At 42.6% G+C, this 25,031-nt stretch overlaps 1 protein-coding gene across 7 annotated transcripts in view; it reads left to right on the forward strand.

Moving 5' to 3' along the window:
• ZBTB44 (zinc finger and BTB domain containing 44) overlaps positions 1-8,047 on the forward strand; it is a 68,303-nt gene extending 60,256 nt beyond the window's left edge. For 4 of the 7 annotated variants that reach the window (XM_046015340.1, XM_046015343.1, XM_046015339.1 and 1 more), the window contains one exon: positions 753-8,047. In XM_046015340.1, coding sequence (XP_045871296.1) covers positions 753-1,035 — 283 coding nt within the window. In that variant the 3' untranslated portion in view covers positions 1,036-8,047. The remainder of the gene's footprint in view (positions 1-752) is intronic. The other 3 variants (XR_006819967.1, XR_006819968.1, XM_046015341.1) reach the window with 2 other exon arrangements.
• The last annotated feature ends 16,984 nt before the right edge of the window (positions 8,048-25,031 follow it).

Consider the following 25,031-nt stretch of genomic DNA (forward strand, 5'->3'; position numbering starts at 1 on the left):
TTTTTTAGCTTAACAAAGATTTAATTAAAGCATTTAAGATTTATAATGTTTATTCTTTTACAAAAAATGCATATGGTAGAAAATTTAGTAAATGTAGGAAAGTATAAAATATAAGAAATTATAATATTTTCTGATCTCACCACTTAGGGATAATACCCACTGTTGTTAAAATTTTGGTATATTTTACTGTCCATATTCAAAAATTAAATAATTATTCTACTAATAGAATATTAAATATTTTCAATATTAACACTTCCTGAGGACTAATAAATAACCAGTCTCATGACATTTTCAAATATAATGCCATTTATGCTTAAGGACTTAGTTTCTTAACTAACTTATATCCAGGAAGTAATAAAAAGCTAAGTTTATATACCTCTTAATTAGTATATAATCCAAGAAAGGTTAAGCAGAAGTTATTCAAATGATCTTTGCTTAAGTGAGCATGCTCATTGCATTTGTTTGTATACAGAAACTCTTCTACATAGAACAAGAAAGGCTGTTTAGGTGTCTAAAATGACAGTGGAGGTGATAATCTTATCTATTGGTGGTAAAGAAAATTGATATACTTTGGTTCTTATGGATACTTTTGGTTCATATTTAGTTTAGAAATTGAATATCCTGAATTATAATCAAGAATTAGAGAAGTGAAAAATCCCAATCTTGTTTTACAAATCAGGTCTTTTTATTGTGGCTAATTTATTACTGGTTTGAAAATTAACTCCCTCTTTCATCCTTTGCCTCTTATCTAGTGATTTCCTAGTACCGGACTACTTAAACCAGGAGCAAGAAGAGACCCTTGTTCAGTATGATCTTGGAGAACACAGTTTTGAAAGCAACTCCTCTGTTCAAATGCCTGTAATTTCGCAGGTCTCCTCGACCCAGAATTGTGAAAGCACTTTCCCCTTGGGGTCTCTTGGTGGGCTGGCAGAAAAAGAGGAAGAAATGCCAGAGCAGCCAAAGACCAGTGCTTGTACTGAGGCAACCAGAGATGACCCCCCAAAATCAGAGCTGTCTTCTATAACCATTGAATAATTTCATGGTTTGGCTTCATTTTTGGTTTTTGGAAAGTGCCTGTGCTTGGTCTTGTACTTTTAATTTAATTTTTTAAACAAAAAAGAGTTTGGGAAAGAATTTCCCTTTTTACTTTGTAAGCCCCGCAACTGATGTTTTATTTTTCATGACTAAGAGATTGCTTCTGTAAGTGCACAATAACACAATGTTGAAACATAATTGAAACTGTGAGACTTAAGGAGAACTAGTAGACTTAAGGCCTCTATCAGTTTCTTCTTCCGTTATTAAAAGTAGGCTAATGAGATCACGAGGTAAAGAAGAATTCAGATGATTGTTGACCTTCCTGAGATGAAAGGGTACACCAGAAACAAATTACTGAACATAATTTGACAGGTAGCCTGAGTAGATATTTACTCTTATACACAAGATGTTGTACCATATTTTGTAAAGCCTGTTGGTTTTGGAAATATTTACGGTAAGCTTTCTTAAAAAATTATTAGGGTAAATGCTTCTGAAATCCAATGTACTCTTTTTTTAAGCTTTGTCGTTTCTATTATTTTTCACGGTAAAAATTTGGTGTTGGGAGAGGCAGTCCCTGAACTTTTTTTTAGTACCACTCCAAATAATCTTTCTTCTATGAAGTCAGAGAACCATGATTGAGAATAGTCAGGCTGTGCATGAAATGACCAGGAGTGGGAAATGAAGTACATAAATCTCAGCTTTATAGGAACTCTTCTAATACTGCTTTTCTGACTCAAATTGTTGTTTACCTGGTCTCAATGTTAGTGCCTGGCTAATTAGGTCATTGCCTAAATCATTTTCCTCTTGCCCCATGAACAGTACTTCCTCTTGCATATACTGGCATGATATCATATAAAGGAAAAATATTGGAGATACTCTATATTTTATATATAGGCTTATGTAATCTTGGGGATGTTTCTGTTGTGCTGATTTGGACAAAATAAAAGAATTCTCTGTTAAGGCTACGTTCTTAACCCAATTAAGATTGTTTACAAAATTCCTTATGTCAGTGATACTTTGTTTTTTGTTCCAAAATATTTTTAGACATTGCCAAGTTTATTAAAAGGGTTAGTGTAGGTTTTACACAATGTAAGCAATAATGTAAAAGATAAGAAGAGGCTTTAAGTTAATGATCTATGACTCATTAATCTAGGGGGGGAAAGAATCGTTAAGACTAAAAAAACTAAAAACCTTAAATTAATATTACTTCTTTTGCTGCTAAAAAAATGAAACTTCCTGTTTATAGTTGAAATTTATGTGATATTCTAGACTGGAGTATACTTTTCATCTAGTGCCATTAAAGCATCGCTGACCTTGATCCTAAATATTCATGAGTCCATGGACAATGAACTTCTGAGTAACTTTTTTCTATGTATATTACCAAACTTTAATAATTATAAGAACACCTGATTAAATTAGAAAAAGAAACTAAATTCAGTTTCTTTTTTTTAAATTCAGTTTCTTATTCAAAACACAAGATCTGAATTTTGCCCAGGTGCTAGTCCTTAATAATAAAATTAATTTTTAAGTTATAGTGATTTTACTTGTTTCATTTTTTTAATTGGCTAATTCTGTGATTGATTTTCCTCCCACAAATGTAAAGAAAGGGAAAGTAAGTTGAAGATTTTTTTTTTCAGGTAACATTCTTTTTCTTGATTCTGCTGTCTTTAACTTGTTTTTGACTCCTTAGCTCCATCTTGAACGTTTTTCCCCCTTTGCTCCCAAACACAGGTATATTACCTTCAGGAAGAACAACATATACAAATTATGATGGGCTTCCACCGTTTATGCTTCTTTACTAGTAGGGTTGAATTACTTTTTTTGCAACAGACTGAGATACTTAATTTGTAACAGTACTGCTGTGTCTCAGCTAGAAAGGTCAGGAATTTTTATTTTTAATGTCCTACATATTCTTGAAAATTGTTACGCCTACCAATGGATAAGCCTTGGAGTTAATTTTAAAATCTTATATTGGCAAAATAAAAACTAGGTAAAATTATGACCAGGAATCATTATTGCCTTCAGTTCTAAGAGTTTTTTTTAAGGGTGTGAAAAGAAGGAAGGAAGAAAAAAACAGAAAGAAATAGGGTTAAAGAAAATTGGGGATTTGTGTGGTTGAAAGTGTTAAAACACATCCCCTTTTCTGAGAACTCTACGTTAAAAGAGCCCACAATTTTGGCAGCTCAAAAGTGGTCTGTGTTCTCAGAAATGTAGGATTCCCACTACTGGTTCTTCTTTCCCAAATGGATTTTCATTGGTAATTACAGATTGCACAGCTTTTCAAGTTTAATGAAAAATTTGAATATACTATGAAAATGTGTACTTGGTTTGTTTATTCCCCAGATCTTATCAATACAGGTAGCTAACAAGTATTTAACATAAAGTGATATAAACAAAGGCCTTTTTTTTTCTTTCATTGAGGCTCTACATTTTTCTTGATAGCTTAAGGATTTTTAGCTTATGGATCTGTTTCAGGAAACTAAGCCGCAAGGTATAATTGTATATAGTGTTATTTAGGTTTATTTAAAATTTATCAAAGAGAGGGATACCCGAATATATAAGTTTTACCAGAATATATGGAAAACATTGAAAAGAGATGAAAGCCAGTTATATTATCCCATCCATTAGGAATTGCCAATGAAACTAAACAAAAAATTCCAGTTTAGAATACTTAAGCATAGCTATCTTTGTTAAGGCCCAAGAGGGTAACTTTGTGATATGTAAAGGGCTTAAATTTTAGGATGCAGGATAAATTGCCTTTTAAAAACTGAGTATTTTATACAAGAAAAGCATTTATTTTACATTTTTATGCTACCAAATAGATGAGATACACTTTAGAAGTGAGTAAAGATGCTTGCTGTGATGCTGGATGTTACAGCTCCTACAGTCGTTCTTTCCATTTTTAAGAGTCTGTTCTAACAATGGAGGCGCCTAGCATGACAGTGATTGTAATAATTCAGAAACAAAAGGATTAATACTGGGGGGGTTTATTTAAAGTTTTTATAAATGGATTACAGATGGAGATTATCATCCACAAATACATTTAAATGAATTTCTCTTACTTGGAATTTCAAATAATCATCTTAATTTGTGTTTCACATAATTAGTTGCACATTAAGTTACATTGCCAGTTTTTGAAGTTCTCAATTTCAGTGAGACAAAGTGTACTAAAATGTTTAAATAGCCTCATTCAGTCTTACATTTTAACCTTTCATTAACCATTCTGGGTTAAGTAATTTGGTTCCATGATATGACACATGCCCTTTGATTTTAAAAACAAACAGAAAAACGTGTTTTGTTAAAATATTTTATCAAATGGAATGGACTAGTCAGCATATCTAATGCAGTATAATTGGTAGCTCTGTTACTTTCTGACTACTGAGCCAGACTCTCCCCATTGTATAAATGATTCTCTGGGAACCTTTGGAAGCTGTATTAACTCTTTCAGTCTTTTATTTGATCTTTGATTTCATTTTTGTATTCAATCTAGATAGAGGCCAATTATCTTGTTTAGTAGCTTTTATTTGGAAGATTCTCAGATCAGTTTTAGTCTCTTAGTTTTGTAGTCCCTAAAAAAAAATTATAAGGTAATGACAACTCTGTACTGTACCACATGGAGAAAATCATTGTTATTACTTGATGAATCAACAGTCCTGAAATTGTAATATCTTAACGGAAAGGAGTTTGAGGTTTGTTGAATTGACGAAGAGAATTAGAAGCTTTCATGTGGCACTTATCCTATTTTCACTCATCTGTAAAATGTGAAGCTATAACTCTGAAATATACATCCAAGTGAGGGAGAACAGTTTTCTAGATATTAATATTAATGGCAAGGGGGGTGACTGGTAAAGTTTGCATTTGGAAGCAACCCAAAGTTGTTAAAAGGTAATATGATTTTCACTATAAGTTATTGACATAAGATACTTTATTTATAATATATTCAGATTTTAAAAGTAACTGGAAGAAGAATGTATAGAAACTAGATTTTTCTTAAGCAGTGGAACAAAATTGGGGAGAGTTCTATTATAGTAAACACATCTATGAGGAATATTTATAGCTAAGCATACTCCTTTAGCTTTAAGCTAAAATGTCAGAATTTAAATTTATTTTTTATTTTGCTTCTACCCACTTTTTTTTAGTGTCATTTTGCTTGACTGAATGTGGTGATATAGGCTGTTTTTATTTGGAAAGTCCTCAGCAAGCTGAATTTGCCAAAAGCAATAATGGTTAAGATTAAACAATGAAGTGGAATTGAACGAATTTCCGGGTTCAACTAAGGAACAGACATTTTGTGGATATTTTATTCTTAGATTATAAATGTTGAAATTACTGGGAGAGTTAAGCTTATATCAGATTATGGAATATAGACTCTTAGTGACATCCTAGTTGTACTTTTTTTTTTAACCTCATACTAAACTAATACAGTTAGATATATCCACTACATTGTAGTGATTATATTTTTATGATAGAAAAAAACAGTTCCAGGTCTTTACAAGTCATCTCTGCAGAGATGTCAGGCAGTGTTATGGACTCTCAGTTTGGCGGTATCCAAAATACGAAACTGCCTTGAAGTGCTCATGCTACTTTAAGCAAACTTCCTCTGTGCAGGCCCCATGCCAGTTACAACTAATAACAAGGTTCCTGTGTACATAATAGTTTACAGAGAATTTAAAAGTTGAGACCATTGACTGAAAACAAACTTTTTTTAAAAAATTTTTTTAACTTTAAAAATTTTAATTTCAGTTTGAAGTGCCTGGTTTATAAAATCTCAATTCTTTGATTATTGCCTTTCTATTTTAAATTGACTAATTTTGCTAAGTAAGCTTAAAGCCCTGGATTCAATTGTGATAATTTATTGACAAAATCGCTGCTTGATTGTTTGAGGGGCTAGTGTCATGACTTTTATTATATTATCCTTGTTTTTCCAAATGCTGGTCTAACTATATCCAGATTTCGTAATCCAGTTAAACAGGCTAAAAAATTATCCTGTAATTGAATGTTCAGGTTACCAAAGTACATCACCTTCTAAGGAAGGTTAAATCTTCCCTACTTTAAGAGGAGCCAGTCATCTCCCTTTAACACATGTTTCCAATGGCATTAGTGGAAGCTGTGTTCATTTAGAGGTGGGAAGCCTTTCATGCAGTTCCTAGAAACATCTGTTTTCTAGAGAGAACCTTTTCTATGATTAGATTATAAATGTGTTTTTCTCTAAAAGCTTTGCTTTATTTCAGTTACCAATTTAATTTTCAAGTTGATAGATGCTATGTAAGGTCTCTCATACTGAGAGTAGTCCATTAAATTACTGAAAGTTGCACTGCTTTTCATCTTTCAGGTGCCTGAAATGAATGCCACCAGGTATTTGGAAGGAGTAAGATCATAACCTGTATTCATTTTCTTCCTTATACAAAGTGATGGCTTCTAATGCATGTATTTCAAGATAAAAAGAAAAAAAAAAGCCCTTAATAGAGCAGAATTTGGTTTTGATCCAAGTCCCAGTAATATATTTGATTTTTCTGTTGTTACTGGTGCCTCCTGTTGCATCAGATAGAGATTGCCTGCCTCTTTATAGGGCACCCTTGTGGCACCTTATGTCCAATTGGAAGATAGTGTATGGCTTCTTTGTGCCTCTACTATCTTTTCAAAAGCCATTTTATAAAAATCCTAGGTAACCTATTTTAATATTTAAATATATATATTTGTGAAATACTTTTAGAACAGACTTTTTTTTTTTTACTTTGAAATTCCTGTATTCTCATTTTTAAGAGTAAATTAAAATTTTCCAGGATTAGGACTTGTCTTTTTCCACAGCAGCATAATGAGAAAGTCAGATTGAAATTGAAATTGACCATACTTCAGTGATAGAAGAAATTGATGTCTGGTTACAGGAGACAGATACGAAGGAAAAAATTGTTTTGATGTCACAGAAATGAATTTTTAAATAAAATTGTGGTTTTGTTTCTGTAATTTCATATTTGCTGCTACAGTAGCTCAATATTTTACAGAGCTAACATACAAATCTGGCTCCATTTAAAAACTGGAGTACTTTCTAGTACAACCAGCCTGGGAGGAAACTGCGCATCACAGTTTTCCAGATGGGTGACTGACTGCTTTGTTTAGCCGATGCATGCTTAATATTTTCCAATAGACCAACATCAAGAAGTCTGGGGGAAACTTTTTTTTACCTTGTAGCATTATGATTCTTTTTGGTCACTGGCGTTTTATGAAACTGTTGGGGGAGGGTAATGCTGGGGCAGAAATGTGAAAAGTATATGGATGGGTGTTTTTATGTCTTCTACCCTCTCCTAGAACCAGTACAACTCCCTTAACTGTGCCAGTCCCCAGCTCACCAGCTTTGTATCCAGTTCTCATCTCATTTAAATATGACTTTACTTGGTGTCAGTGGCCATAGCTAAGTTACTTGGCATGTTTGACTTTCAACAATAAAGAAAATGGTTTTGGATTTTGTTTTATTTCCTAAAAATGTATACAATGTCAGAACTTCACATTTTATATACTAGTATCTGGCTATTAGTATTTTACAGGAACCATAGTTCTTGGTGACTTCATATATATATATACATACATATATATATATTTTTGTGACTTTTTTGTAAACTAAGTGCCGTTTCAACGTTAACAATCATTTTTAGAGTTATTGTAATCAATGTGAATAATTGTTTTTTCAAATCTGTTCTGAGCCTATAGTGTTTGCTTTGTGAACATACGTGTATTGTATATATTCTGTATAGTTACATTGTACTGAAATATTAGCTTGTTTGATATAAGGAAAGTATGTATTGAGTACCTTTTTGCTAGCCTGGTTGTTTAATCTTTTTAAAAAAGGTTTAAACTTTTTAAAAAAAAAAATCTTTAAACTGGCCTTTATTACATGGTCACAAAGTTGCAGTTAGAAGGGATGGGCAGGGAAAAACTAGTTTTGAGTGTCTTTGAATAGAAACATAATACTAAGATTTTTTTTTCTCATTAAAATATCTTATTAATGCTTTACGGAGTAAAACTTCCTGCTGTTGTTTTTTATTGTTGGCTGGAAGGAAGAAACTGGTGGTGCTGGTTGAGAAGTGGATGAGAAAGTCATCAGAATGACACATTACTTAAATAAGCATCCACTGAGTGCACACAGACCAGAGAGTCTTACATTAGATGGCACATGCGAGGAAGAAAAGAGCTGAAAGTGCACCGATTCCACAAGCACTGTCCCTAAGATCGAAAGAGATAAAAAGGAAGCTAGTTAGAGAAGCTCCTCAGATCTTAGAGCTGTTGAAGCAGGTTCTTGTGCAAGGCTACTTCTTAAAGGGTGGGTTGCACCTTTAGAAGTGTCTCTGAATCTTTCCGAAGTTGTACTTTATTGTTGAGAGACCTGTTAGTAACATTTCAGTAATACCTTACAACCAGAAAGTAGAAAACCAGTACTTGGGTTGGGTGTGGGGGAAGACAGCTCATTGCATAGGTAGTAAACCTATGAGAGCCTAAAGGAAGGGCTTTCTAGCTTTAGATTCATCTCGATGTGGCTTTTAATGATAATTGGTCTATATAGAGTGAGTAACCAGCAAAGAAAATTGTTTCATTGATCCCAAGCTTACTAGACACTTCAGAATTAAGTTCAGAGAGGAAGAGGGTAGATTTTAAGAAGCATTGTCTTCTCCTTTGGTGAGTGGTAAATTTTAAGACGTATTGTCTTTTCATTACACCCTGGTTTTTTTGCTTTTTTTTTTTTTTAAGAGAGGGATAGAGAATTTTTTTTTAAACAAATTGTCTTCTCTCAGGTTGTTTTTTTTAAGATTTTATTTTATTTATTTGACAGAGAGATCACAAGTAGGCAGGGAAGCAGGCAGAGAGCCTGATTTAGGGCTCGATCCCAGGATCCTGGGATCATGACCTGAGCCGAAGGCAGAGGCTTTAACCCACTGAGCCACCCAGGCGCCCCAAGGATAGAGAATTTTAAGCAGACTCCATACCCACCCACCATGGAGCCCTGCACAGGGCTCCATCTCACAACCCTGAGATCATGACCTGAGGTGAAGTCCAGACTCAGGCTCTTCAACCAACTGAGCCACCCAGGAGCCCCTGGATTGGGTTCTCAGTAGTCTCAGCCACAGGTGATATATATTAGTGTAGAATGTAGAAATTAAAATAATTACAGTTGACCCTTGAACAATGTGGGGGGTTAGGGGTGCCGACCCCCACACAGTTGAAAATCCATTTATAAATTTTGAATCCCCAAAAACTTTACTAACAGTCTACGGTTGACTGAAGTCTTACTGATAACATAGTCAATTAACAAATTTTTTTTTAAGAGTTTATTTATTTGACAGATCACGACTAGGTAGAGCAGCAGGCAGAAAGAGAGGGGGAAGCAGGCTCCCTACTGAGCAGAGAGCCCAATGCAGGGCTCAATTCCAGGACCCTGAGATCATGACCTGAGCTGAAGGCACAGGCTCAACCCACTGAGCCACCCAGGCACCCCCACATTTTTTAATGTTATATGCATTATGTACTGTATTCCTACAGTAAAGTAAGCTAGAGAAAAGATGTTACTGAGAATCAAAAAGTACATTTACATTACTGTACTTTATCCAAGAAAAATCATGAGTGGACTAACGCAGTTCAACTCCATATTGTTTAAGGGTTATCCATATCCTACAGTTTGATTTGCATATGAGTTATGTACCAGAACAGTTCCTTTCAGAGAATGATACTAAATGTAATAACCAAAGATGGGTATCTCCTTACCTGACAGTTTAAGTTTAAATTAATAGTTTGGGCATTCCCGGGGCGCCTGGGTGGCTCAGTGGGTTAAGCCGCTGCCTTCGGCTCAGGTCATGATCTCAGGGTACTGGGATCGAGTCCCACATCGGGCTCTCTGCTCAGCGGGGAGCCTGCTTCCCTCTCTCTCTCTCTGCCTGCCTCTCTGCCTGCCTCTCTGCCTAGTTGTGATTTCTCTCTGTCAAATAAATAAAATATTAAAAAAAAAAAATCTTTAAAAAAAATAGTTTGGGCATTCTCTTTTGAACAAGAATGTTTGTTCTAAGTACTAAACTAACAAACAATGAGTTTAAGTGGGAAAAACTCATAAACATCAAATCCCAAAGTTTAGTGTAATTCATTTTTTTTAATATGGGTAAACTTTTTTTTTAAGATTTTTTACTTGTTGATCACAAGTAGGCAGAGAGGCAGGCAGAGAGAGAGGGGGAAGTAGGCTCCCTGCTGAGCAGAGAGCCAGATGCGGGGCTCAAACCCAGGACCCTGGGACCATGACAGCCAAAGGCAGAGGCTTAACCCACTGAGCCACCCAGGTGCCCCTATATGGGTAAACTTTTATACAGATGGAAAACTGACTAAGACAGGCATATTCAATCTAGAAAGAAATTCCTCATCAACAAACGGATTTGAACTCAGGTTTGAACACCCTTGGGGACAAAGGGAAAGCTGGTTGTTTTCTTAACCTTTGATTGGTAAGTGGATATTGCAGAGGCTCTGGGCAGAGTTGGCATTATTTTGCAGGGCTTGCACACAAAATCCCATACTCTTCTTTCTCTTCTTGCCTAATTTTTCCCACAGCTGACTGCCTTCAGCTGGAGAGATCATTTAGTGAATGAGTGGGTCTCTCTGACCAGAGATCCTGAACAGGTAGGCTTAGCAGCGCATTTGAACACGCTCTCCAATAAAAGACCAGCCTCAGATGAATTGCCTCTGATGATTCTTACTTTCTCGAGACCCTCTGTTGCAGAGGCTCTGGGCAGAGTTGGCATTATTTTGCAGGGCTTGCACACAAAATCCCATACTCTTCTTTCTCTTCTTGCCTAATTTTTCCCACAGCTGACTGCCTTCAGCTGGAGAGATCATTTAGTGAATGAGTGGGTCTCTCTGACCAGAGATCCTGAACAGGTAGGCTTAGCAGCGCATTTGAACACGCTCTCCAATAAAAGACCAGCCTCAGATGAATTGCCTCTGATGATTCTTACTTTCTCGAGACCCTCTGTTGGAAAAGTTGCTTTAGAACATTTAAAAAAAAAAAAAAAAGATCAAATGAAATTCCTGTAGATCATTTTTTTCCTCTTTTAAGTTTTTCTTTAAATTAGTTAACATACAGGGGGTGCCTGGATGGCTCAGTGGGTTAAGGCCTCTGCCTTCGGCTCGGGTCATGGTCCCAGGGTCCTGGGATCGGGCCCCGCATCGGGCTCTCTGCTCGGCATGAAGCCTGCTTCCTCTCTCTCTGCCTGCCTCTCTGCCTACTTGTGGTCTCTGTCTGTCAAATAAATAAATAAAATCTTTAAAAAAAAAAAAAAAATAAATAAATAAATAAATTAGTTAACATACAGTATATTAGTTTCAGGTGTAGAATTTAGTGGTTCATCATTTACATAAAACACTCAGTGCTCATCACAGGTGCCCTCATTAACACTCCTCACCTATTTAACCCACCTACCCCTGCCCACGTCCTTGCCAGCAGCCCTCAGTGTGTTCTCTATAGGTTTGCCTCTCTCCCCGCCACCCCCCATGTTCATCTGTTTCATTTCTTAAATTCAGTGTATGAGTTAATCATGGTATTTGTCTTTCTCTGACTGACTTATTTCATTTAGCATAATACTCTAGTTCCATCCACGTCCTTGTCCTGTAGACCATTTTAAATTAGGGGCTAAAGCAGATATGCTCTCGTTAGCCATCCAAGCAGCAATAGTTCATGATAGGACTTGTGTGCATGTAACTTTTGTCCAGGGACAGAATTTTTTATTGAATGTAAATGAGTCTACCTTACAAGGTTAGTAAAAAAAAATTCAGTATGTTTTACAGCTTATAAAATGCTAGCACTCTGGGAGCCCGGCTGGTTCAATCTATAGAGCATGTGACTCCTTAGGGTTACGAGTTTGAGTCCCACACTGGGTGTAGAATTTATTAAAAATAAAATGCCAGCACCTTTAGTGGTGTTCAGAAACCCATTGAGAAAAGCAAGGAAAGTAATAACGAATCTATGGTCCACAGAGGTGGTGTGTGTCCTGCCCACGCATTATAGAAAAAGCATTTGATGCACTCAGAAATCTCTAGGCCACTAGAAAGGGCTGGAGCCTCAAAGGCCTTCAGTTGTTAGAGTCTATATCTGTGTGGGCTTTCCCAGGCACAGCGATTGGAAGAGAAGCCAGAACTGTTCTGCCAGTTCTAGCATTGTGATTTTTTTTGAGCACTAGCATCTGGGAGACACTGGAGAGGAGGGTAGTGCTGGTGGGAAATAAGAATTCAGTTATGCAGATGGGTGTTTTTATGTCTTATGCCAGGACCTAGTGCTCTTAAAAGAGCATTAGAGGTAAACTTTTCTTACAGTGTGAAAAATTTGCATATGACCTTGTTTTAAAGATGTTGACTGGTCCATTTTTTTCTTTATGTACTCTTACCTAGTGAGTACCTCCACTGGAGTTATCTTTCCCACCTGTACTGGTAACATTTAGTTCAAGTCTTAGTGCAAGGCCTAGTTCAAGTCTTTGTTGTTTCTGGTCTCATAACACAAACAGCCTCCTAACTGCTCTTCCCTCTCTGCAGGTGGGCTGCCTCTAGTCCATCTCTGGCATCACTACTATAGTCATCTATAGACTAAAGATGACTACTATAGTCATCCTTCTAATCAGGCCACTGCCCTACTTCAAGCCTGCCTCCCTCTCCCTTGGATTCTCTTCACCCACCCCATCCCCCACCCCACCTCCACCACCCCCAGCCTGCTTTGCCTGGCTGATTACAGTCAGATTTCCAAGACACAGGTCAGGCTTCACCTCCTCTAGGAAACCACCCTTCAGTCCAAACACCCATTCCCACCCATCTCCAGTTTGGGGTTAGGGACCCTCCTGGCTGTTCCCAAGGCATATTTTGTTTAGCTCCACCAAACCATTTCTCAATCACACTATCCTGTAAATCTACCCCATCACATAGGACGAGAATTAAATGAGTTATATGTAAAATGCTTAGAACAACACTTAGTGTATTAGCAACTACTTTATAAGCCTTGCCATTATTCAGTATGTGTCTCCCTCAATCTGACTGAATTCTTGACTTCAGGGACTGTCTTATTTGTGTATTCCTAGACACATAGTAGAACTCAAAAACTCAGCTCTCATGCATAACTTATATCATGTATCCTATCTTCACCATGTATATCAGAACCTTTCTCATTTTTTAAGTACTCTCTATGTCCAATGTGGGCTTCAAACTCATGACCCCAAGATCAAGAGTTGCTTGCTCTACTGACTGAGCCAGCCAGGCACCCCATCTTACTCATTTTTAAATGAAGGTATGAAATAGAAGGCTGCATATGGTTATGAATGAATATTAACTGAGAACAACTGCCATCAATCATCAAAATTTCCCAAATTGTTCTCTAAAACACTGGCCTGTCACTTTCCTCCCTTTGTCAGTTTACAGATCCATCCGTACATACCACTTCTTAAAGAAGCTTTCCCAGAGCTTCCCACACTAGATCGGGACTAAAGCCTTACTTTAGGAGATAATGGCTTTACAAAGTAAAGAAAACTAAAACTAAAATAACTGATTGCCATTGAATGAAACACCAAATAGTGTGCTTTGCAAATTGGAAGGAGGAAGAGACCTGGCTGGAGGGATCAGGGAAGGCAACATGGAGAAGGCAACAGTTGAGCTGGATCTCCCTTGAAAAGAGGTCGAGGACTGGTACGGGCAGAAGTGAGAAGAGATGGAGGTCTCTCCAGGAAATAACATTTGAGTCTGGGAGGTAGAATGTTCAGGGAATGAAAGTAGCTGAATTTGCCAAGCATTAGAAGATCCCTGAGGGGAAAGAGTGGAAGAAAATGATATAGACTGGGCCCAGGCAAAGAAGGCCTTAAGAAGTTGAACCAAATTTGGTAGGAAATAGAGAAACATTGCACATTTTCAGGCAGAGAGACTTATTCAGGCTTGCTCTAAAAAGATTAAGAATAATCAAAGTAGTTTAGAGGGGAAGGATGCAGACTTAACTGAAATCACTTAGGAATTATTTCAGGAGTTTAGGGAGAAGCCCAAAGAAAGGTAACAGGAGTGGAGCTAGAGGGAGGGGTGTGTGTAAGGGGAAGGGATTTGGTGAGAAGTGGGCCTGTGATCTTAAGACCAGGCCTCATTTGAACAGGGGACATTGTCTGCTGTACTCCAAGGCCTAGTGTACTACACGTGACCTCATCGGATTCTTAGGCAACCTCCCTTTGTTTTTGAGGTGGGAACTCTGTGTCCTAGGGAAAAGAGTCAGGAAAAGTTTTCAGCAAGTTTCCAGAGTTGAGCTCAGATCAAGACTGAGGAGAGACGGCTCTCCTCTAGGAATAGTCCTGCAAATATATTCCTATAATCAGAGTTATTGTAGCAGCACTGTGCTTCTGCCCAACCAGGTCGGTGGGGTTGAAAGTTCAGAGACTTGCAAAGTTCATATCCTCATTCCCTCTGGTGCTTCTTCCTGCTTCTCGTGGATAAATACTGAACGGCTCCTACACCAAACCCTCTTTTTGGCACTGCAGTTGCAGCCTTGAACAGAGTAACAGCCATCATGCTCTCATGGAGCTTCTATTCTTGGTGGGGGAAGGATTGGGGAAGGGGTGGGTGGTGCCCAACAATAAACAAGGTAAGCGGAGTGTCGGTGGACAGGTGAGCGATTGGAAGTGCGATGGCATGTAAGCAAAGGCCTAAGGAGAGCAAGAGGGAGGGCGCTGAGAGTGTGTCCCCGCTTGGCATGTTGACAGCAGGGAGGCCAGGGTCCCCACCCACATGTAGTTTGTTCTGAGGCCTCTGAGGGACAAAGCCAAGGCAGAAGAGGCAATGACAGAGATTGAAATGTGGAACAGAAACCACATGAAGGAGATTCGTTTCCAGACATAAAATATGTCTTCCTGTGCAAACTCAGAGCAAGCCAAGAAGCAGGTTGCTCTGAGTTAGGAACTGAGCTTAAAGCCAGGCACTAGCAGTGATTATAGTGTTTATTTTATTTACTTTCTTTTATTTTGGTGTAGCTGAGCTCATTCTCTATATCCAAATTTGAGGATTCTTTGTGAGTTTAAGATGCCATTTAAAAGACTTCTGTGTCTGGGGCGCCTGGGTGGCTCAGTGGGTTAAAGCCTCTGCCTTCGGTTCAGGTCATGACCCTAGAGTCCTGGGATCGAGCCCGTCATCGGCTCTCTGCTTGGCAAGGAGCTTGCTTCCTCCTCTCTCTCTCTCTGCCTGCCTCTCTGCCTACTTGTGATCTCTGTCAAATTAATTAATTAATTAAAATAAAAGACCTCTGTGTCAAATAGGCGGACACATCCTTCCTGTAGGAGGACCGACTACACACACACACCTGTGTGCGCAGGTGTCCTCCACAAGTATGCGCTCTTCCTTCATCCTGCAAACATCAAGTGGCTTTTCTTAGACTCTTCCTCAAGAACTGTCTGACAGGTGAAGAGCTGGGCACCACTGCCCCGGAAGATTTTATTAGGCGCCTTTCGAAGAGCTGCAGCAGGGAAGGATCGTGAACAGGATGAGGTCGACACAGGGAAATGTGCATATGCCTGGAAAATCTAAGCGCTGATCACCCACTAGAGCCTGGTACATTTGTGCATGGTTTCTATTCAGAACCTCGGTCCCACAGCATCACAGGCCTCCCAGGTACTGTGACAGTAGGGATTCCCCTGCAGTCCCAGAAGAAAGAGAGCAGCCCAGGTTCACTCTGGGGAAGTTAGTTCCAACTTTGCCTTGCACGTTGTAAGTGCCCCCAAACACACACACACACTCACTGGGAAGGAGGAGTGAAAGAAAAGGGGGGCCTCTGTTACAGTCAGCGGGTACTACTGTAGCTCCTCTCTATGTCAGTGGAATGCCCCCTCCCAGGACGGCTACCAGACGCTCCCTCAAGGGGCCATGGGAGCCTGAGCCTCCCCGCTGGAGCACTTGGGGCCGAAAGCCCTCTCGTGTTCAGTAAAGACGAGTGTGCTCCCAACTGAGCCTGACATTCCCCTTCTCACAGGCCACCTGTCAGCAACACCACCATTCCAGAGCCAAACAAAATCTAGCCCCTTCTTGCCTCTGTTTGCAGGCACCAGGTATAGGTTTTTCCCCCAGCTGAATCCCTTCCCACCTGGACTCTCTCACTCACAGTCCCCAGTTTATCCCAGCTCTTAATGTGCGTCAGTGGGTTTTCCGCTCTTCTCCCACCATAAAGTGTAGACTGGGAGTGGGGGTGGAGAGGATGAGCAGAGCCAGGAGCAGAAGAAAACCCAGCAGCTCAGTGCTGCCCAGCAACCCCAGCCTCCAGTGGGAACCAGATGCCCCAGCCAGCAGCACAACGCTCAGCGCGGGAGTTCCTAAACCTTGGGACACTGGCTGGCGTTCTCCCTGGTTCTCCCCACACACCATTACAACAGGCCATCTTTAAGTATATTAAATAAGTTGTATAACCTGTTCTCGGTTTAGACATGACTGACTGATCCTTGCTTCCCAGAAGTTATAATGCAGTTCCATGAATAAGGACAACAGAGAAGAGGATCACTGGTCCCAAGAAGAATGTAAAGTATCTAGGGAGGTCAAGGCTGAATCCAATTCAGACTCAGTCCCAGATAATGTTAATCTAGGGTGACAGGAACATGTGATAACATAAAATATGCTTACCTTTCCAAAGCCAAAAACTTATCTGTGAGTAGCTGGGCATTGATAAAGTTTTTACAGAACATTCAGCTCTGTTCCCGCCTTTCTAAGGTTCTTTTCTTCCCTCCTGTGACAGACAAGGGCACAGACGGGACAGTGCTGTGTGCAGAGTCAGGAAATTCTGAGTACAGCATGTGAGCAAATCACTTCACTTCCCTAAGCCCTGCCTTTCTCCTGAGGTATTCAGAATCATCATGTGCACACCCGGTGCCTAGAACAGGACTGGCACAGAGGAAGAAGTCAGTAATTACACTTTGATTGAATAAATGAGGTATGACTGTACATACCATGGAAATGGGTCCATAACAATGGCATTCTGAGGGGCACCTGGGTGGCTCAGTCAGTTAAGCGGCTGCCTTCGGCTCAGGTCATGATCCCTGGGTCCTGGAATCGAGCCCCACATCAGGCTCCCGCTCCGCGGGGAGTCTGCTTCTCCCTCTGCCTCTGCCCCTCCCCAAGCTTGTGTTGCATTCTCTCTGTCAAATGAAAAAAAAAACTTTTTTAATGGCATTCTGTCAGGTTGCAGTTAATTTTTTTAAGTATATTATCAAACCTCAACACACTTCCTACCCCTGTCATTTTCACTTTCAATAATGAAGAAACACCTAATCCTAAACTATTCATCAGCTTCCCTGATGGAACATAACTGCAAAGCTAGAAAGTAGCGAAGGAAGCCTGAAGGGGTTAAAATTATTCAACCGTGGAGAAGAAAAAACTTTAGAGATGTGAAACGTTTCCAGATACATTAAATGGGATGAAATCCGTGCTCTGGAAAGGTGATCTGGGGAGCCGCTTGGAGCTCCAAGAAGAGAGAAAAGAAAATGCTCAGTTCCCCGAGCAGTGACGGTGATCCCAAATTCCTCTGGCCTCCCATAAACCTGCTCCAGCCTAGGAATCTGCCAAGGACTCCTGCATGATTCCAACACTTCACACAGTCCAAGGTCACACAAACGAGGCTTGCACCACGTACAGAGATAGGCCATCCAGTTCGGGACCTCGGGAAATACTTGTGGGACTTAAAAGTGCCTGCCAGCTCTCTCTCTGCCTGCCTCTCTGCCTACTTGTAATCTCTATCTGTCAAATAAATCTTTAAAAAAAAAAAAAAGTGCCTGCCAGCGTCTGCCAAGTACAGTGAGTTCTCCGCGGTGTGCGGGGACACAGCTGGCACTGGACCACCGCCTGCGGGTGTTCACACCTGGGGGTGAGGGGTCAGGAGGAGAAAAGGCGGCGAAGCCACTGGAAAGCGCCTTCACGGCGGTGTCCAAACCCGGTGTTTCCACACATGGGGACGCAGGAGTTCTACATCTACGCTTCGCCAGGACTCGTCATAAATTGGATGGGAGGGACGCTGTGGGGAGAGGTGAACTGCCCAAAACTTCCTTCAGGACCTCTGCTCCTGCTTCTTCCCAGACTCGTCCTAGGAAATGTGGTGTGTGAGCGCCCCCTACTGCTCTTACCAAAATAAGCCCCAGAGCCTGGGTTCAAAATCATCTCTTTGCCCTTAAGCTAAACTCAACAAAATATTTTCAAACCAAATTTAAAAAGCTCTTTGTCTAAAATAAATACCCAGTGCAACAGTCCAAACTGTCAACTATTTTTTTTCATTTCTCAAAAGCCTTTGAACTAGAACAAAACGGAATTGTCTCCACAGCTCTGCTTGCTATATTCCCTCAGGTCCCATCACTTTGGGCTTCTGCTGCCCTTCTCTTAAGCTTCCCCCAAAGGCAACCGGCATTCAGCAGAAATGCATGGCCGATGGGAGCAAGATGAGGGCCAGAGGAGGACGTTTCTGAGCCACAGGTCAGAACGCTGAGTTCTGCTGCCCAGGCCTCAAGGAGATGTTTTCTCCCTCCAGTCCACACTGGCCCCAGGCAGAATAAGAAAAAGCAGATGGTCTGGCCCCTGAGAAAGGGAAATGCCCAGGGGCTGAAGGGAAATGGGAACGGGAAAGATTTGAAATGCTGAAGGAGCCATTTCAGAGTCCAGCTAGAGAAAGTTCCTTTTAGCCTTTTCCATGTGGTTCCTAAGCCGGTGAGTTTATTACCTGGCAAGGGGTGGGGGGAGGGTCCTTGGATCCAGCATCGCAAAGCTTTGGGTGGAGAGTACCTTGCTTCTAGAAGGCAGTGCAGGATTAATTGCACAGGCTTAGGAGGCCAGCAGCTGAGTTTGCATCCTTCCTCTTCCATCACTGAGGAACCTTGAGCAGGATACAGTGTGCCTCTGGGCCTCAGTTTCCACTCGTGTAATGAGCGGAATGAGAAAATATACTTCAGAAGACAGTGATGAGGGTGCGTGAAGTCATCTATATGGACACCCAGCACACACTGCTGGTTGTTACTGACACTTCTTTTTTTTTTTTTAAGATTTTATTTATTTATTTGATAGAGACAGAGATCACAAATAGGCAGAGAGAGAGGGGGAAGAGCAGGCTCCCCGCTAAGCAGAGAGCCCGAGGCAGGGCTTGATCCCAGGACCCTGAGATCATGACCTGAGCCGAAGGCAGAGGCTTTAACCACTGAGCCACCCTGGCACCCCGTTATTGACACTTCTTATATGTTGTTGGAGCAAACAAGCTCTCACATCCAATCCAGCAGGGGGTGGGGGGGAGAAACAAACATCAGGATAGCTTGTAACACCATTTGACAGGACAGGTGCACAAAGACAGGTGGACAAGCAGGACAGTAAGTTCCTAAGCATCAGAAGCCTGTCTCTGCTCTGTTGCAGATTGGCCTAGATGACTTCTTTTTTTTAACTTATTTATTTATACTGAGAGAGAGCAAGCACCAAGCAAGTGAGGGAGGGGCAGAGGGAGAAAGAGAGTCTTCAGCGGGCTCCATGCTCAGCGTGGAGCCCGTCACGACCTGAGCCAAAATCAAGGGTTGGACGCTGACAGACTCAGGAACTTGGTGCCTCTGTCCTAGATGACCTTTAAGGTTCTTTCCAACTGTGACCCTGACTGGTGGTATTCTCCCAGTTCTGAAAGGGGACCCCCTCGGGCCCTGCTTATCCCAGGAAATAATTCCCACTGAGCAGTTGAAGGCCCTGGCACACACTGGAAAGGCCCCAGGCGTAGATGCATTTCCCCTGCCAGACCCTATGACCTCACACCTGCTAGGAATGCGAACTCCCTGCAGGCTCTGGACCGGCTTCAGGATGGGCTTCCCAAGTGTCTGCCTAGGCCAGGGCCGAGGAGCCCAAGGTGGCCCCCGCTCCTACACCAATCGCCCTTTCCCCATCACGAATGGCAGAGTGGTCCCCGGTGAAAACTTTTTGAATTAATGAATGACGTCTTTCTCCACCCTTCCCTCTGGCTGGCTTACATAAATAAGCTTGTTACCACTTTTTGCAAGTCAGAGGTTTCAAAGATAGCAAGTTTTTCTAGTCTGTTTCTGTACATTTCTGTAGTCCTCATAGGCATTTGGACAGTATATTATGAAATTCAAAGAGATACCCCATGCCATTTGTTCTGGAAACTGTTCTCTGAACATACTTCTGTGCGAAGAGAACTTCTCTACCCTCCTCTACTGGACCTTGTCCTCCTCTGCCCCCAGGCTTCCTCTCCAGTATCCCACCCCCACCACACGCACACCCACTGTGTTCTCGCAGCTCTCTGGAAAAAGAGCACAGGCTAAGAATTTCCTTTTTGAGTTAAGCAAGTCCATATGAAGTTCCAGAGGAGGGGTCTGGCACAGAGATGGAGTTATTCTTGATCACAAGGGTGTGGGCAGGGAAACAGTGATGACCTCCAAGGTGAAAGACGCGTGCAGTGGAAGGGAGGCACGGAGAGCCAAGGGGCAGGGAAAGTTAGTTTACATCCCAGGAAAATACACACATGCCTCCTCCTGTTGGAAGAGCCTGCGACCATGGAACAGACAGACCATGGAATGGACTCTGCTGACGCCTGGAAACAGCTCTGGGTAGGGACTTTTTAGGAAACAATCAGAGGTGAGGGGATACAATAAATACACGGTCTCCAAGCTACAGACCCAGGACAATGCAACTTGGGAGTATACACCCCTCTTGAGAGGAAAAGGAGGGGAACAAAAAGGAGAGCGAAACCAGTTGAAATCCTAAGAGTGAGAGGATTTCTTTCTCAAAATATGTCATCACTGGGGCCCTATCTGAGCACCGAAGCAGTTAGTGTGAGGGACAGGCACTCATCTGAGAGTCAAAGCTGCTCTTTCTTCAGGGGCTTTCCTTAGGGGGCAGGGAAGAGATAATAAATCTAGACCGAGGCCTCCCCTGTACATTCAAGCCAGTGACTGGGGCCAGCTCACTCCTGCTTTTCTGATATCCCACGGCAGCTCTCTCTCATGTCCTGTCTCTGTCACCCGCGGAGAAGGGCTCATCCCCAAGGAGAGCCAGACCAGGCCCCTGCTGGCCACGAGCTGGGTGATGGGAGCCCATGCCCACCCCCCACCACAGGCCCAGACCAATGGCCACTTACTTGCTCTAAACCTCTGCGACATCTTCCCTCCCTGTTGTCAAGGCCAGTGTTGGTCATCTTGTGGAAGAACAGTTTGAACCACTTTCTAGATCATGCCAAGAGGTAAAAGCAGATGACAAACATTCCCATCCCTGCTTTGGTCTCATCCTTCTCTGTGGTACTTGGTGGCTTTCCCAGCTTTCTTCCTGATGGTCACCCGCTGACCAGAGGCACCTGTCCTGAGACAGTGGTTATCCCCCACCTCCTTCCCTCCCTCAACCAACCACTCTCACTGGCCAACTGAGGTGGCCTGGCAGCTAGGTGGAGCCCAGGGACCCCATCAGTGGCACCATTCCACCCAGGCTGGCAAAGCCCCAGCCCAGAAAGTGGGCCGTAGGGCACAAATGCCTAAGAGCACACAAGTCCTAGATCCAATAGGCCCTAAATGCGGATCTTGGGTGGTGACTTAAACTCTTAGCGCCCCGGTTTTCTGTCTATACAATGGGAATGACCGTAGTGAGGTTTAAATTAACTAAGACAAGTAAAGCACACAGAACATTTAGAAGGCTCTCATCATTAAGTGGGAGATCTGTTGGGGCCGTGTATTTCTACAACTTCACAGTTCCAAGAAATTCAAATGTCTGAGAACCACTGACTTAAAGACCCAATTCCCCTTACGTGTGGGTGCCAGTGTACAAAGCACCCATACACATGACACGTGCACCCACACACGCACCCATGACTCTAAGCCTAGAAAAGTGAAAAGCATCATTTCATCCCCAAAAGGTAAAGACCCCCCAAGTTCAAGCCTACAGTCACCTGAGAGCCCCCTGCAGAGAGAGAGGGGGTCCTGGCGACAGGTGAATATATCGCATTCCTGTGACATATTCAATTTAGGACCTTGGTCCCTAGAACACACACCCTGCTCCTCCCCACAAGTGTGTGTGTGTGTGTGTGTGTGGGTGGGTGGGTGTGTGTGTGTGTGTGGTGTAAAAACATACCTGCCTGTGTGTGTATGTCACAGCTATCTGCCAACTGTGAGTGTTTCATGGGATGATGTTTCACATTTGTTGGCTACTCTGAGTGACGACATGTACCTCCTACCCACAGAGGTGACCTCTGTTCTCAACTCAAAACTGTCTTTGACTCTACCCTGGGAATGTATGTCCTCCAGGTCCCAGTGTCTGAGGGCCAGAGCTTCTGGCTGCAGATTAGGGGTGGGGGAATGGGGCCACAGGACTGACCAGGAAAGGCTTCATGCTGGGGCTTCTTGACCCTCACCCTACAAGAGGGCACCAACTGATTGCACTAGAAAAGCGACTGAAAAGCAGCAGAAGGCAGCCTTCTGGGAACAGGTGGACTTGGGGTCCTTCCCCATCCCACCTCACCAGCCTACTACTCACAACCCACCTCAGAGGGCAGGGAGCAGACCCCTCCCCTGTGGCTGCAACAGGTTCTATCCCCTCCAGCTGGTCCAAGGCCCAGAAGGGAATCCTGTGCTGCCCCATGATGACTGGACAACCTCCTTCCCCACTGTATGGCTTCTGGGGCTCTGGGGCTTGGAAGACTTTCCAAACTGGGCTCATTCGTTGTCTATAAACTCCATCCTAGGGGCGCCTGGGTGGCTCAGTGGGTTAAAGCCTCTGCCTTCAGCTCAAGTCATGATCCCAGGATCCTGGGATCGAGCCCCGCATCGGGCTCTCTGCTTGGCAGGGAGCCTGCTTCCTCCTCTCTCTCTGTCTGCCTCTCTGCCTGCTTGTGATCTCTCTGCCTGCTTGTGATCTCTGTCTGTCAAATAAATAAATAAAATCTTAGAAAAAGAAAACAACTCCAACCTAACTCATCCAAAACTCACTGTTATTTCTGCAGAATCGAGATCTGGATCAGACTCCCTGTCCATGCAACTGGATTGAACATTCTCTAAATTTTAAATGTTTTTGGTTGGTGGCTAAAACAACTGCGATTAAGGGTAGTTGGGAGAGAACCAGAGAAATGGATCTTTGGAGACTAAGGAACCTCAAAGGGATGAGCTTGACTTCCCATTACTTGAGGATTCTTAGGCTATTCTTTCTTTTCTTTTTTTAAGATTTTATTTATTTATTTATTTGACAGATGACAAGTAGGCAGAGAGGCAGGCAGAGAGAGAGAGAGAGGGAAGCAGGCTCTCTGCTGAGCAGGGAGCCCGATGCAGGGCTTGATTCCAGGACCCTGAGACCATGACCTGAGCCAAAGGCAGAGGCTTAATGCACTGAGCCACCCAGGCGCCCCTCTTAGGCTATCCTTATCTCCAGTCAGGAGTAAACGGATTTGGCCCCGCAGTCTTTTTAAAAGAACTGACATTTTGTTGAGCTTCCAGGCATCAAAATGTCTGAGGCTTCTAGGGCAGGGCCACGAGTGCAGGACACACCTGCACATCACTGCCCTGGGCACCCTTGAGGCTGATGCCCTTAGCCTGTGGACACACTGCTGAAATGGTGGTGGGTTAGAAGCACCCAGAACACCTGCTAATGCACAGATCAAGGGGCTCGCCCCAAAGTTTCTGAAGCAGGAGGTGTGAGTGAAGCATGAGCCTTCCCAGGTGGTGTCACAGCTCCTGGCCCAGGGGCCACACTGTGGGAGATGCTGTGCCCAGTCCCCGCCAAACTGAGTCTCCCGGAGAAATGGAAGTGACTCTGAAGAACTATCTGTATTTTTAACCCACTCCCCAGGTGGAAACCAACAGCTAAGGAATCAGAACAGGGGAATCGCCCTTAGGGGACGAAGGGACTTCCACACGGAGGTCCCCTGATGACCTTGTGTGCATTTCTGACCTGGGCAGGGAGTTCTCAAGACAGTGCTCGCCCATGGTGGGAGAATGAGGATGCAATGGGCAGGCACAGGCTGGCCTCCCAAACCCCACTGTGTGGGCGACCACCGCTACACCTGAGCCAAGGCTGGTGGCCCAGCGGGTGTGCACACTCGGGAAGCAGAGCGCACGGGGAGCCTCCCACTGAGTGTCGGCTATTTACAGCACGGCGCCCCTGCACGGGAGTCTTCTGACAACCTCTTCTTTCTTCTACTTGTCACGCCTTGGTGAAGAATGAATGCTCTTGCCATCAAAAAACATGAAATCTTGCCATTTGCAACAACGTGGATGGAACTAGCAGGTATTATGCTAAGCAGAATAAGTCAATCAGAGAAAGAATTATCATATGATCTCTCTGATATGAGGAATTTGAGAGGCAGGACGAGGGTTCATGGGGGGAAGGGAGGGAAAAAATGAAACAAGATGGGATTGGGAGGGGGACAAACCATAAGAGACTCTTAATCTCAGGAAACAAACTGAGGGTTGCTGGGGGGTGAGGGGAAGGGACAGGGTGGCTGGGTTATGGATATTGGGGAGGGTCTGTGCTATGGTGAGTGCTGTGAATTGTGTAAGACTGATGGTTCACAGACCTGTACCTCTGAATAAAATAATACATTATATGTTAATTAAAAAAAAAATCTCCGGGGAGGGGGGATGGAGAATGGGTGCTCTTTCCCTTCCCTGGAAGGAAAATCCAATGCAATGCACATGCCTGCGCAGGTGTCACGACAAAACTCCTCCCTCCCGAAAGTAAAACATTCAGGCTAAAAGCAAAGAGGCAGCTGATCTCCTCCCGGAGGTCTATCCAGGTTGCTCCAACCAAACTGTGTTTTCCTCCCTTTGGTTCCCAAAACTCATGGTGGGCAAAGACTATTCATTTAACAAATATGTATTAGCATCTTCTAGGAGCCAGGCCTGAGCCAGGGATATGGTGATGAGCAAAGACCACCCCATCTTTGTTCATGACACTGGCCATCTGATTTCTCTTTCTAAGCCCTCCTTTCCCCTAGTGCCAGCCTGTATAATGCCTTGGCATACAGAAGGCTC

Source organism: Meles meles, chromosome 8, assembly GCF_922984935.1.
Source record: "Meles meles chromosome 8, mMelMel3.1 paternal haplotype, whole genome shotgun sequence".
NCBI classification, from domain to species: domain Eukaryota; kingdom Metazoa; phylum Chordata; class Mammalia; order Carnivora; family Mustelidae; genus Meles; species Meles meles.